The sequence below is a fragment of the Chiloscyllium punctatum genome, chromosome 5 (assembly GCF_047496795.1).
Source record: "Chiloscyllium punctatum isolate Juve2018m chromosome 5, sChiPun1.3, whole genome shotgun sequence".
Classification (NCBI taxonomy): Eukaryota; Metazoa; Chordata; class Chondrichthyes; order Orectolobiformes; family Hemiscylliidae; genus Chiloscyllium; species Chiloscyllium punctatum.
The window spans coordinates 39,351,820-39,364,502 of NC_092743.1; the positions used below are offsets into that span (position 1 = coordinate 39,351,820).

The following is a 12,683-nucleotide window of genomic DNA, read 5'->3' on the forward strand; positions in this document are numbered from 1 at the left end:
ACTTCAGAAGTGGGGATGTTTGCTGATGTTTGTGAAATGTTCAGCACCATTCAAAACTCCTCAGATAGTGAAACAGTTCAAATACAACAAACTCTGGACAATATCCAGGCTTGGGCTGACAAGCGACACGTAACATTCACACCATACAAATGCTTTGCTATGACCATTACCAAAGCAAGACAACCTAACCATTTGACATTCAATGCTGTTACCATCACTGCATCTGTCTTCAGGATGACACAAATAATCTTCTGGAAATGCTAGGGATAGAGGGTCAAGCATGAAGGAGGAACTGAAGGAAATCCTTATTAGTTAGGAAGTTATATTGGGGAAATTGATGGGATTAAAATCCAGTAAGTTTCCAGGGCCTGATGCTCTGCATCCTAGAGTAGTTAAGGAAGTGGCTTAGAAATAGTAGATACTTCGGTGATTATTTTCCAGCGTTCTGTAGAAGGGTTCCAGATTCTGGAGGATAGCTAATGTAACCCCACTTTTTAAAAAAAGGAGGGTGAGAGAAAACAGTGAGATCAGTGATAGGGAAAATGCTGGAGTCAATTTTAAGGATGTAGTAACCGAGTATTTGGAAAGCAATGACAGAATCGGTCAAAGTCAGCATGGATTCACTAAAAGGAAACTAAGCTCCTTAGAAGGTATCTTTTCTGGAATATTTTGAAATGTGACTAGTAGAGTAGTCAAGGATGAATCAGTGCATGTTGTGTATAGCAAAATTAAAGCTCATGGTATCGGAGGTAATGTACTAACATGGATAGAGAACTGGTTGGCAGACAGGAAGCAATGAGTTGATATTAATGGGTCCTTTTCAGAGTGGCAGGCAGTGACGAGTGGGGTAACTCCGGGGTCAGTGCTGGGACTGAAGCTGTTCACAATACACATTAACATTTTGGATAAAGGGACTGAACACAATATCTCCAAATTTGTAGATGACACTAAGCTGGGTGGCAATGTGTGCTATGAGGAGGATGCTAGGAGGCTGCTGGATGACTTGAACAGGCTGACTGAGTGGGCAAATACTTGGTAAATGCAGTATAGTGTGGATAAATGTGAGGTTTGGCACTTTGCAGGCAAAAACAGGAAGACAGATTATTATCTGAAAGGTGGCAGCGTTGGAAATGGTGAGGTGCAGCAAGACCTGAGTGTCATGGTGGAACAGTCACTGAAAGTTAGCATGCAGATGTAGCAGGTGGTGCATGCTGGCCTTCATAGCGAGAGAATTTGAGTTTAAGAGTAGGGATGTCTCGCTACAGTTATACAGGGCCGTGGTGAGGCCACACCTTGGGTATTGTGTGCAATTTCAATCTCCTAGTCTGAGTGAGTCCAGCGTAGGTTCACTAGATTCCTGGGATGGCAGGACTGACATATGAAAAAAGACTGAATTAACTGGGCTTGTACTCATTGGAATTTAGAAGAATGAAGGGGGATCTCAGAGAAACATGATGGGACTGAATAGGCTAGATGCAGAAATAATGTTTCCGATGTCGAGGAAGTCCAGAACTCAGGGTCACTGCCTAAGAATAAGGGGTAAGCCATTCAGGACTAAGATGATGAAGGATTTTTTCACTCAGAGAATTGTGAACTCGTGTACTTCTCTACCACATAAAACTGTGTCAGTTTGTTAGATATATTCAAGAGGGAACTGGACATGGCTTTTGCAACTAAAAGGGATCAAGGGTTATGAAGAGAAAGCAGGAATGGAATATTGAAATTGCATTATCATATTGAATGGTGGAGCAGGCTCAAAGAGCCAAATGGCCTACTCCTGCTCCTATTTTCTATTTTTCTATGAAACTCCCACTGTAAACACAATGGCTACAAGAGCAGGTCAGAGGCCAGGAATACCACAGTGAATAACTCACCTCCTCACTCCCCAAAGTCTGTCCACCATCTAAAAAGCACAAGTCGGGAGTGTGATGGATTACTCACCACTTACTTAGATGAGTGCAGCTCCAACAACACTCAAGAAGCTTGACACCATCCAGGACAAAGCAGCCTGCTCGATTGGCACAACATCCACAAGCATCCACTCAATAGCAGCAGTGTGTACTATCTACAAGATGCACTGCTGAAATTCATCATAGATCCTTAGACAGCACCTTTCAAACCCACGACCATTTTCATTGAGAAGAACAAGGGCAGCAGATACATGGGAACACTACCACCTTCAAGACCCCCTCCAAGCCACTCACCATCCTGACTTGGAAATATATTGCCATTCCTTAATTGTCATTGAGTTATAATCCGAGAATTCCCTCCCTAATGTTATTCTGACTCAACCCATAGCAGGTGGACTGCAGAAGTTCAAGCAGGCAGCCCACCACCTCCTTCTCAAGGGCAATTCAGAATAAGCAATAAATGCTGGCCAGCCAGCAACACCCGCATCCCACAGATGATTTTTTTAAAAAAGCATTATGAGTGTACTTACAGCAAGTGGCCTGCAGTCATTCAAGAAGGTACCTCACTAATGCCTTCTTGAGGGCAACTATTCATGAGCAATAAATGCTGACTATCCCAATATCCAGTAAAAACAAAGAAAAAAAGCACTCTGCTTTGACATTGAAATACGCACCTTTTCAGAGAGTACGTTATGCTATAGATAGCCGTTGGCATGATGAATGCTTGATTGAGTTTCAACTGCTAATGGATTTCTGTACTGTAGGGATTCTATTACTATGAGAATAAATGACTCTTTTAAGAAGTTGTAATAAGGAGATTGTACCTTTGCTATGTTTTTATTAATATAATTATAAGTCTTTACAAGAGCTTTTCTCACAAGGCACAAGGCATGACTTTTCTGATCCATGTTTGATGCACGATTTGTTTAGATGGTGAAAGGTTTATTTCTCTTCTCCAAGGAAGATAAAATATTTCCATTGATATTTTTTATTGATATTTCATGACTCTGAGTAATGCATGTAGTGAAAATTGTGTGTGTCTGCTCCCACACTCCTGGGCTGGTTTGCAGTTTTGAAACTACACTGTCTACTCAAATTTTGCTGGAAAAGCCACAAGAGGTGAAGAAGCCAAATGGTATGTTGACCTTCATAACTAGAATATTTGAGTACAGGAACAGGAATGTCTACCTGCAGCTGTACAGGGACTTGGTGAAACCACACCTGGATTGTTATGTGCAGTTTTGGTCTCCTTACCTAGAATTATTGTTCTGGCTTTGAAGGGAGTGCCACAAAGGTTTATCAGATTGATTGCTGGGATGGCACCACTGAAGAGAGACTGGATTAGTTAGGACTATATTCAATGGAGCTTAGACAAGGGTGAATCTTATAGAAGCCTACAAAATTCTAACAGGATTAGACAGGAAAAATGAAGGAAAGATGTTCCTGATGACTGTGGGGACCAGAACCAAGGGTCACAGTTGAAGGATATGATGTAGTTCATTTAGAACTGAAATGAGGGGAGATTTCTTCACTCAGAGTGGTGAGTCTTTGGAATTCTCTGCACAGAAAGTGGTGGAGACTAAACATTGAATGGTTTCAAGAAGAAGTTAGAAATATCTGTAGTTCTTCGGGCTAAAGGGATCAAAGGTTATGGGAAGAAAACAGGAACAGGGGTCCTGAGTTGGATGACCAACCTTGAGCATATTGAATGGCAGAGCAGGCTTGAAGAGTTGAATCGTCCATTCCTGCTCCTCTTTTCTATGTTTAATGTTTTTATGAGCAATGTCATTGTATCCTTTTTATTCCTTATGTACAGTCAAATTAACTCTGATGTTGAACCCTCTGACACATCCTCTTTCTAAATTACAGTAATGTCCTCCTTAACCAATACTGATATGCCTCCTGCTTTCCTTCCTTTTCTAGTTTTTCTGAACAACTTATAGCCATGATATTTCACACCCAACCATACTCTTGCTTGAGCCAGGTCTCTGCTATTGCCATGACAACATATTCCCACATGACATTTCATCTGTAACTCCCCAACATATATACTATACTCCTAGCATTTACATACATGCACATAACTCTGTTTTAGACTTCCATTCTTTCTCCCAACAGCATTAGCAAAATGCCCCGCAAAAAACTCAGTCCCAGCTTTGTTCAGGTGCAACCGGTCTGACTTGTCTAGGTGCCACCTTCCCCAGAAATGGATGCAATTTGGTTGGGTGTGACTTTGTGACTGGTCAAGAAGCCCACCAGACAGTTCTTAAGTGGATTGGGGCTTGGTCTGGTGGAATTCCTTTCTGCGGGATTTAGTCACCCTTGAAGATGGCTGTTCCCTATTTCACAGGACAAAAGTGAGGACTGCAGATGCTAGAGATCAGAGTCTAGATTAGAGTGATGTTGGAAAAGCACAGAAGGTCAGGCAACATCCGAGGAGCAGGAAAATTGACGTTTTGGGCAAAACCCATCAGGAAATGAAGGGCTTTTGCCCGAAACATCGATTTTCCTGCTCCTCAGATACTGCCTGACCTGCTGTGCTTTTCCAGCACCACTCTAATCTAGACTCTGTTCACTATTTCATGCAGAGGATATTTAATCTCACTGTAGAGGAAGTGTTCATTCAGCTTTCAACTCACATTATTTAGAATCTGTATCAGGCAATCATTTGCAGCTGATTTAAAAGCAAAATAAAGCAGCCATTAAAAATCTGACATAAGAACAACAAAGGCTGTAACACCTTAGCAGCTCAGGCATATAACATTTCAGGTTGATGGCCTTTTATGATGGAGGAACATAATTGATGGTATGGGAAGGATGGGGTGAAAGATTAACTCTGTTTCTCTCCACAAGTTCTGCCTGACCTGCTAACAGTAACAACAGACAAATTCTGTTAATGTACTTTCAGTTTCTTTCTAAATTTAAAATAAAGAAATATTCATAATGTTGAACTAAAATTCAGTTTGTGGTATGGTTTAGAGTAGTTTCAAAAGACTATTCATTCTCATGAAATTGCCCTCCTTTAACAATCACTGTTCAACTACTGAATGGAAGATTTGGTAGACTTGGGTCAAATAACCATGTGTAATGAACCTTTGAAATCATGCATTCTATATCGGTGAAATTTGTAGCACTTGCTTCTAATGCAACTATCATGTCTCTGGTAGGAATTTGTTATTGGACCACATGTAAACTATTGTTTTATCAGATAGAACACTGCCTCTATATAAAACAAGCTGAAACATTCTTTGGGTCAGGCATTTACATTGCAACACTAAAAACAATACTGTAATAGTTGTGTGTGATGATTAATTTCAAACTAACCATTTGACCAATTTAATTTTACAAGATCACAAACCTCAGGCAACTCCGTGAGTCCTTTGCACAATTCAAGATAATATTGCAGTGAGTACTGATGTATGCTCTTGTTTTCCTATTTATTATGCTTTCATTAAGTTGAGATGGTTCTTTGCATATTAAACACTCCCTGGGCAGATACTACAGAGTAGGAACAGAGTAAAGCTCCTTCAAATTTTTCCCATTGTACTCTTGCAGATAAGATATTGAATAAGTTAGATGGAGAGTGACATTTCCTCTACATTGCCCACTATGGTCTCCCAGATAAGATACTCTCTTTATTCTATCCACCAAACACTCCCAGGTCAGGTAAAGCAGGGATATATGCACAATAAAGCCTTCTCTACACTGTCCCATTAAGGACTCTTAAATCAGATGAGACGATTAGGTATATGGTAAAGTTTCCTCTGCACTGCCCCACCAAGGGGTTACAGGTGCTGGAAAAGTAAGGTATAGACTGAAGCTCCCTCTATACTAAATAGTTAAGAACATTCATATTTCCTTTGAATATGCTACATCAGTGACTGGTTTAAAAATACTGTACTATTTCATATCACAGCTTGTTAAAGACAAATCATATATAACTAATGAGATGGGTTTATTGATGAGGTAACAGAGGGCTGATGAGGGTAATGCAGTTATGTGGTGCATATGGTCTTTCAAAAGGTATTTGATGAAGTGCCACATCATAAGACTTTCAGCAAGATTAAAGCCAGTGGTATAAAAGGAACAATGGCTAAATGACTGGAAACAGCAAGCAATTACAAATGAATTATATTTCATACTGGAGGAAGGTGTTCCACAACAGTCAGTAATGGGATTATTGCTTACATTGATCTGTATTCATGAACTAGACCTGGGTGTACAGATCACAATTTCAAAATTTGCAGATGACACAGAACTATAATGTATAATGAACTGTGATGAGGATAGTTATAGATTTAGGAGGCTCTGGGATAGTGAAGTGGGCAGAATTGTATTTGATAAAGTTTAATGGAGAAAAGTGGAAAGGGATATATTATTAATAGCAAGAATGAGGAGAGAAATTATAAACTGAAGGATGTAATTCTAAAAGGATGCAGAAATAAAGAAACCTATGTGAATATGTGTACATTGTTTGAGGTAGCTAGGCAGGTTGAGAAAGTGGTTTAGAAAGCATAGAGATCCTACACTTTATAAACAGAGGGTAGCAAATAGGAGTTTGGAAGCTATGGTGAACTTTTAAGAATCATTTGCTCAGCCCCAACTGGAGTACAACAGTCAATACCAGGCATCACACATTTGTAAGAATTGAAGGCTTTAAAGACAGTGCAAAGAGCTTTAATGAGAATGGTTCCAAGGATGAGAGACTTACTTTACAAGCATGGAATCAAGAAGCTGGAATTGTTCTCATCAGAGAAGAGAAGGTCAAGAGATGAATTGATAAAGATATGCAAAATCATAAAGGATATATAGAGATTGTGGGAAATGATTTGGTGTGAGAAATTGTTGGAGAAAACTGGCAGGTGCTTGATAAACTGAATGGCCTCCTGTGCTGGAATGATTTTGATTCTGTATTGCATTATTATCAATATCGATGGTAATATCAGACAAGTCAAATCCCAGAGTGAAACCTGGCTTGATAGACTAGATGTTTTATTTTCCTTTTTGTTACCAATGGAGTCAGTCATTAAACATATTTGCAAGATCCTGTACATGTACTTGTGCAAAAACATTAGAGTTTATTTCAAAGAAGAAACAAAAGCAAACTATATTACACTATACAAGAACTACTGGAGTGATCCCATTATAAACAGCACAAAGAAAGAATCACAGAATTCTTACAGTACAAAAGGATGCCATTCAGCAACAATACCCTCATTGGCTTTCAAACCTCAGTGAAAAGTCACTCCTGCTTCTATGCTAAAGCCTGTTGCTCAATGGCACAGTTGTAGTCAACTTCCTTTTGGCAAATTGCTGTACTTCACTAGATGCTATATTTTTCAGTGAATGTATTTTCTTGATACTTAAAATAATCTGCTCCCTCCGTTTCCCATTACTCAAGTTTTCCAAAACTCAAGTTTTCAATAGTTTTGCAGGATGTCTCCCTCTCAGATACTTCCACAAACTATTTAACACCCAGGACTTCTCCTGGGCCCCAGTTGTTTGAAAAATGCTCTTAACATCAGCTCTGCTGATATTAGCTTCTTGCCCTTGCATGAACCTGCTTCCAGCCTTTCTTTTTCTCATTCCCGAACTTAATTCAGAAAAATACCTTAATAATTATGTCAATGGATGGATTGCTGGTAATTTAATTGAGATCATGCAATTTCTTTTAAATGCTGTTTTAAGCTTAATGTTAAAAATTACTTTCTGACTTTTGCAAAAATAGATCAGAATAATTAAGTCAATTTTCCCCACTTTAGAACCAAGTCTTCAAATAATTATAATAATATCATTAATCTTCATAGCAGTTGTGATTGGCAATAAGTACTTTGGGTATCCTGAGGTCAAGAAAATTACAAAAGAGATCTAAATTTTTCTTTCTTTCTTTACCTTGAAGTGCCCAGCAGCCATGATTGAATGGCGGAGTGGACTCGATGGGCCGAATGGCCTTACTTCCACTCCTATGTCTTATGGTCTTATGGTCTAACAAACACAATACACTCAGATCAGTTGTAGGATAAGCTCAAAATAGATGTCATCATTACACTATCTCATCAAAGCACTTCCATAGTAGTTATCTCATGGATCAGTTACAATAAAGCTTTCTCTACACTGGCAAGCCAAACACTTTCAAATAAGGTTTACGTCTGGTGCTCTATTTTTGCTGCTGTATCTAATGCAGCCTTTTCATCTGCTGCTTTGTCAGTGTTAATACTGCCTCTCTGAATCTCTCTAGCTTTGCTTTTGCCTGTTTCTTTTCCTGTCCCTAATCCCACCTCTGCCTGTAAAGTTGCCTTTCTCCCTATTGTCATATCTGCTTCTGTTTGTTCCAACTTCAACTTCCTTGCTGCTGTCTGTCTCTGTTTCAGAGGTTCTCTGCAAAATTCAGTTCACAGTCAAAACCATAACTTCTGATTTTATTCTCCTTCTTTCACATCAAGGCAACAAGGGCAGGAAATAGAGACTGCATTGCGGAAGAAGTACATTCTGATTGATAAAATGAATAAATCAACTAGCTGTACTCCTGAACCGGTGAGTGTGGGGAAGCCTGGGAACTATCATTACCTCAGCACATTATCATTAGTGCATGTACATGGATATGAGGTAAGGGAGGAAAGGGCTGGTTTTTGCCCACAATTTAAATGCTTCTTCTATTGTTTGATCATGTCTCTCACAATGCCATCTCACACTGCTATAGTTACTTTGATATATAGTTTGTTATATAGGTGAACAGCAAGTTAATCCAATGCAATTAGTTGATGGCAGAATTTTGGCCAGAAGGCTGTCTTTCTTTCCCTCTTAAAATATTGGCTTGGGATTCTTATTTACACCAGAACAAGTAGTAAGGACCTCAACTACTCACTTAAATCACCTCTCAAACAACAGAGGACCCACAGAATAAAGGAGATCAGAAAGACCAACAATCCACTAGTTGTAGCGTCCAGTTTATTTGGCTTACAATGTCCTTGTCTGCTTTATCTCAATCACAGAATCCGATGAGTTAATTTGATCTGGAAGTAATTGTTTGTAACAATGGTTGGAACAGTAACTTCCAAAGGTGAATTGGACATGCACTTGAAAAAGACATTATCTACAAGGCTATGAGGAAAGAACTTGATCTGTAAAACTCAGAACTCCCTTCACTGTAATTGTGCACCTACTATGCACTACAGCAGTTCAAGAAAGTGGCTCACCACCACTTTCTCAAAGGCAACTGGAGATAGACAGCAAATGATGACATTCCCAGTTACACAACTCAAGACTAAAATAGGCTGCTATCTGTAATTCTTATTATTTCCATTTTCAGGAAGTGGCTGAGAGGGCACCTTCTTGTTAAAATACCCTCTTAGTTCCTTAATTTTTAATGTAGCTGGGTGCTCCTCTGAGCTGCAAGACTTCCATTGATATTTCAATTTCGAAAACCGACCAGGCATCCTCATGAACATGATGAACATGAAACTGGGCTCCATACTAGTTTAGGGGCACCCCAGTCAGAAATACACAGCAATGACTGTTTTCCAGGGGATAGGTTCAGGATCTGAAAAAAGTCTGTGTTCCTATTTTCCACCTTCAAAGTGAAATTCAACCCAGTGGCTTTTCTCGCAATCTTTCGTATGCACTTATCATTGCAGATCCTGGTCTCCAAACAATTTAAGACCATATATATAGAGCAGAAGTAGACTATCTGGTCAATTGAATCTGCTCCGTCATTCAATGAGATCATAGCTGATTTATTATCTATAACTCCAGCCTTCACATATTCCCTTTATACTATAATTCACTTCTTCTTATCAACACCTGCAAGGTTAGGGGCCTGGAACATTTGAGTTCCTTTCCATATATGGAGTTGTTTCTCTCATTCCTTGACTGCTGGCATGGTAATTTAACTGGCCTTGTAAGTCTGCTATTAGGTCGGTTTGCCTTTACATTTTTCTGTTTGTTTGCAATGTTTGCCTCTAATTTCAATCAGGCCCTTACTTTTTTGTTTCCCTATGCCTTTATAGATTTCACAATAAATGTTAATTTTCCAATTCCTTTCCCCCCTTTTTGTCATTTTATGACAACAATGACATAAAAAATATACAGAGCCAGGTAGCTCTACATCAAATTGCTTAGGGAGCACCAGGCCTTTCCTCAGACACCTTCTACTTGTAACACAGCTTTTGGTGGTATCGTCACTTGCTCTGGTGTGCCCTGTACTTAGCCCATTTTCACACGTCACACACTTCAACGTTACAGTATGGTGGGATCCATGCAATTGGATCCTCCTGCTGTGGGGCCTCTGATTGTTTTACCAATTGGTACCCCGCTGCACTCATAAGCAAACGCCGTAGGCAGGTACACAAGCAGGGTCCTATACAAAGCACTATCAGTATGACCAGCCCTACAACTAGTAGAGCATGTAAGATCCAATACCCCTATCCTCCCCAAAGGAAGGTAAGCCACTGGAACCAGAAGTCATCTGTCATGCCTTCATATGATTTATGACACTAGTGATATTCTGGGACTCATCAGGAACATTTAAACAGCATGACATACCTAACATTTTGCAGACGCCTCCTCTCTCTGCCGTCAGTATGTCTAGTAACAATCGATTTGTATCACTGCTTCCCTTACTGCCGTTAACTCCGTACTAATGAGTGTTAGACCTTCCTCAGTCTCATTTGCTAGCAGTAATACACTATATCTCAGGCCATTAATCTTGTTTATTGCCAGCATTGTCCCTGCTCCCAAGAGAATAGACCACCCTATTCACTCCTGGTGTAGTCCGGGGTCTGCGAGTGTGTACCTATTCCAGTGCTGTGGGATGTCCCTTCGGGTTCGCTTGTTACTGGCCTTTGGGATGAACACTGTCTAGCAACACCCCTTCCATCCCAGGGGAAATGGTTGTACCCTCTCTTTCCAAAGGCCCATATTATACCCGCCATCATGGTCTGATTATTGATAAAGGAACAAGAAATATTGATGATCATAGGTAGCTGAGCAAGAGTCATTGGTTAAGTACAGCGTCGTAGTACACTGAGAGATCCCCAAATCGACTCTCCCCTAATTTGTGCAAATACACGTTTCTCCCCTGCCTTCCACTATATGGAAGGTTGTGGTCGGCAGCGTGTCTGCATTGGGACTGCAGTTAGCCTTGAGTTCGGGTGGTGGCATGAGATTTGTCCTAATTGCTCTCCCTACCAGGGTCAGGGTAGTCGCCGCTCGTGGAAGTAGGCAGCTAGCATTTCTCGTTAGGTTCTCTGTGATTGGTTCGGCAGTCCACTGTTGGGCTGTGTGCAAACATATCCAACAAGGGAAGCCAACCTCTAATCTCTGGTGTTTGTATTAGGGCCAAGGCACAAGCTCTGTTCCCTTCACATCTAGCAATGGCCCTTCGCACCTCTCAACCTACTGGTGTCGCATTTACACCACTTATCTCATGAAGGGCTATTTCGACTACCGAGTTAGAATGGCTCCCGAGCCCCAGCCGACTCCCTCCAGGTTCTGGCATGACATTAATGCCCTCTGCCCTGCTTGTGGTTAGGTCCATGATTTGGTTTGGTTGGTTGCCGTGCCCTGATGCTACTATTTCCTGTAGGACCTTCTGCACTGCATCTCTGGGGGTGGCGGCGACTACCACTCTATTCACCTGTCTATAGATGTCGGAGAAGGGTCTATCTATTCCATACCATCAGGCTCCCTCATCACTCTTCTGAATCTTGGTTATTATTACCCGTGTCCTGGCACTTCCTTCCTTGATAATAGAATACCTATTTCCCGTGTCAGGAGTCCCTGTAGCTGTGGTGGCTACTACTACGTTGCAGTTTCTGGGAGCACAAGGATCCCTGAATAAATATTCATTGTTCCATTTATAGTCGTCCTAGTTACTAAACAGCCGTGGGTCGCATGTAAAGTTCCCCTTAGCACCCTCGGTTAAGGTTACCATCTGCGGCTGTATCCCAGACGCCCCTGCCTTTGCGAGTAGTCCTGCCAGGGCAATTACTAAAATGTGAGCTGGGGCAGCCCCATATCTGTAAGAGATGTCTAGCAACCTTACAAATCCAGTATATCAGTCCAATCTGGTTATCGGAGTTTCACTACTTGCACTTATTTGGTTCCGGTATCGTCCGATGTCTCCTCAGGTCCAGCTACACGTTTGCAATGGCTGGCATGTATCCAAATGGCTCAGCGATCTTAACAGCTGTCTATGTTGTAAGGAGCACTTGAAATGGCCCCAGCCCCTCTTCACCTTCCAGTGTTTCCTCCTAAAGTCTTTCACCATTATCCAGTCTCCAGGTTCTAGATTGTGCAGCTTCCCTTCTGCTGGTTGGGGTGGTGCTGCCTTCACTTGATTCTGTATTTGAGACAAAAATGTAGAGAGTTTTATACAGTAACACAACACCTCATCCTCACAGTGGTCTGTTATTTGTCTTACTTTTGGTCTTGGGCCAATTCCTGTATTGGGCAGCCTACCAAACAAAATCTCAAATGGGCTAAGATTGGCTCTTCCTCTCCTTCTAGATCTCATATATATTAGCACAATTGGAAGTGCCTTTGTCTACCTCACACCTAGTTCCTCACAGCATTTTGTCAATTTATTTTTTAGGGTAGCATTCTCTCTTTCCACTGCCCCAGCACTCGCTGGGGTGGGGGTAGGCACAGTGTAGTCTCATGTTTATTCCCAAGTAATCACTGACCTGCTGTAGGGCATTATTGATGAAGCTGTTCCTCAGGTGTGGCTCATACCACGTGATTTCTGCTGTCGTTCTGTCCTCTATGGTGTCAGTC

General features: G+C 41.0%; 1 protein-coding gene across 1 annotated transcript in view; it reads left to right on the top strand.

Annotated features, from left to right (window-relative positions):
- Nucleotides 1-12,683, top strand: part of kif9 (kinesin family member 9) — a 109,948-nt gene that overhangs the window by 58,112 nt on the left and 39,153 nt on the right. The window contains exons 13-14 of the mRNA XM_072570115.1: nt 5,260-5,315; nt 8,354-8,444. Coding sequence (XP_072426216.1) covers nt 5,260-5,315; nt 8,354-8,444 — 147 coding nt within the window. The remainder of the gene's footprint in view (nt 1-5,259; nt 5,316-8,353; nt 8,445-12,683) is intronic.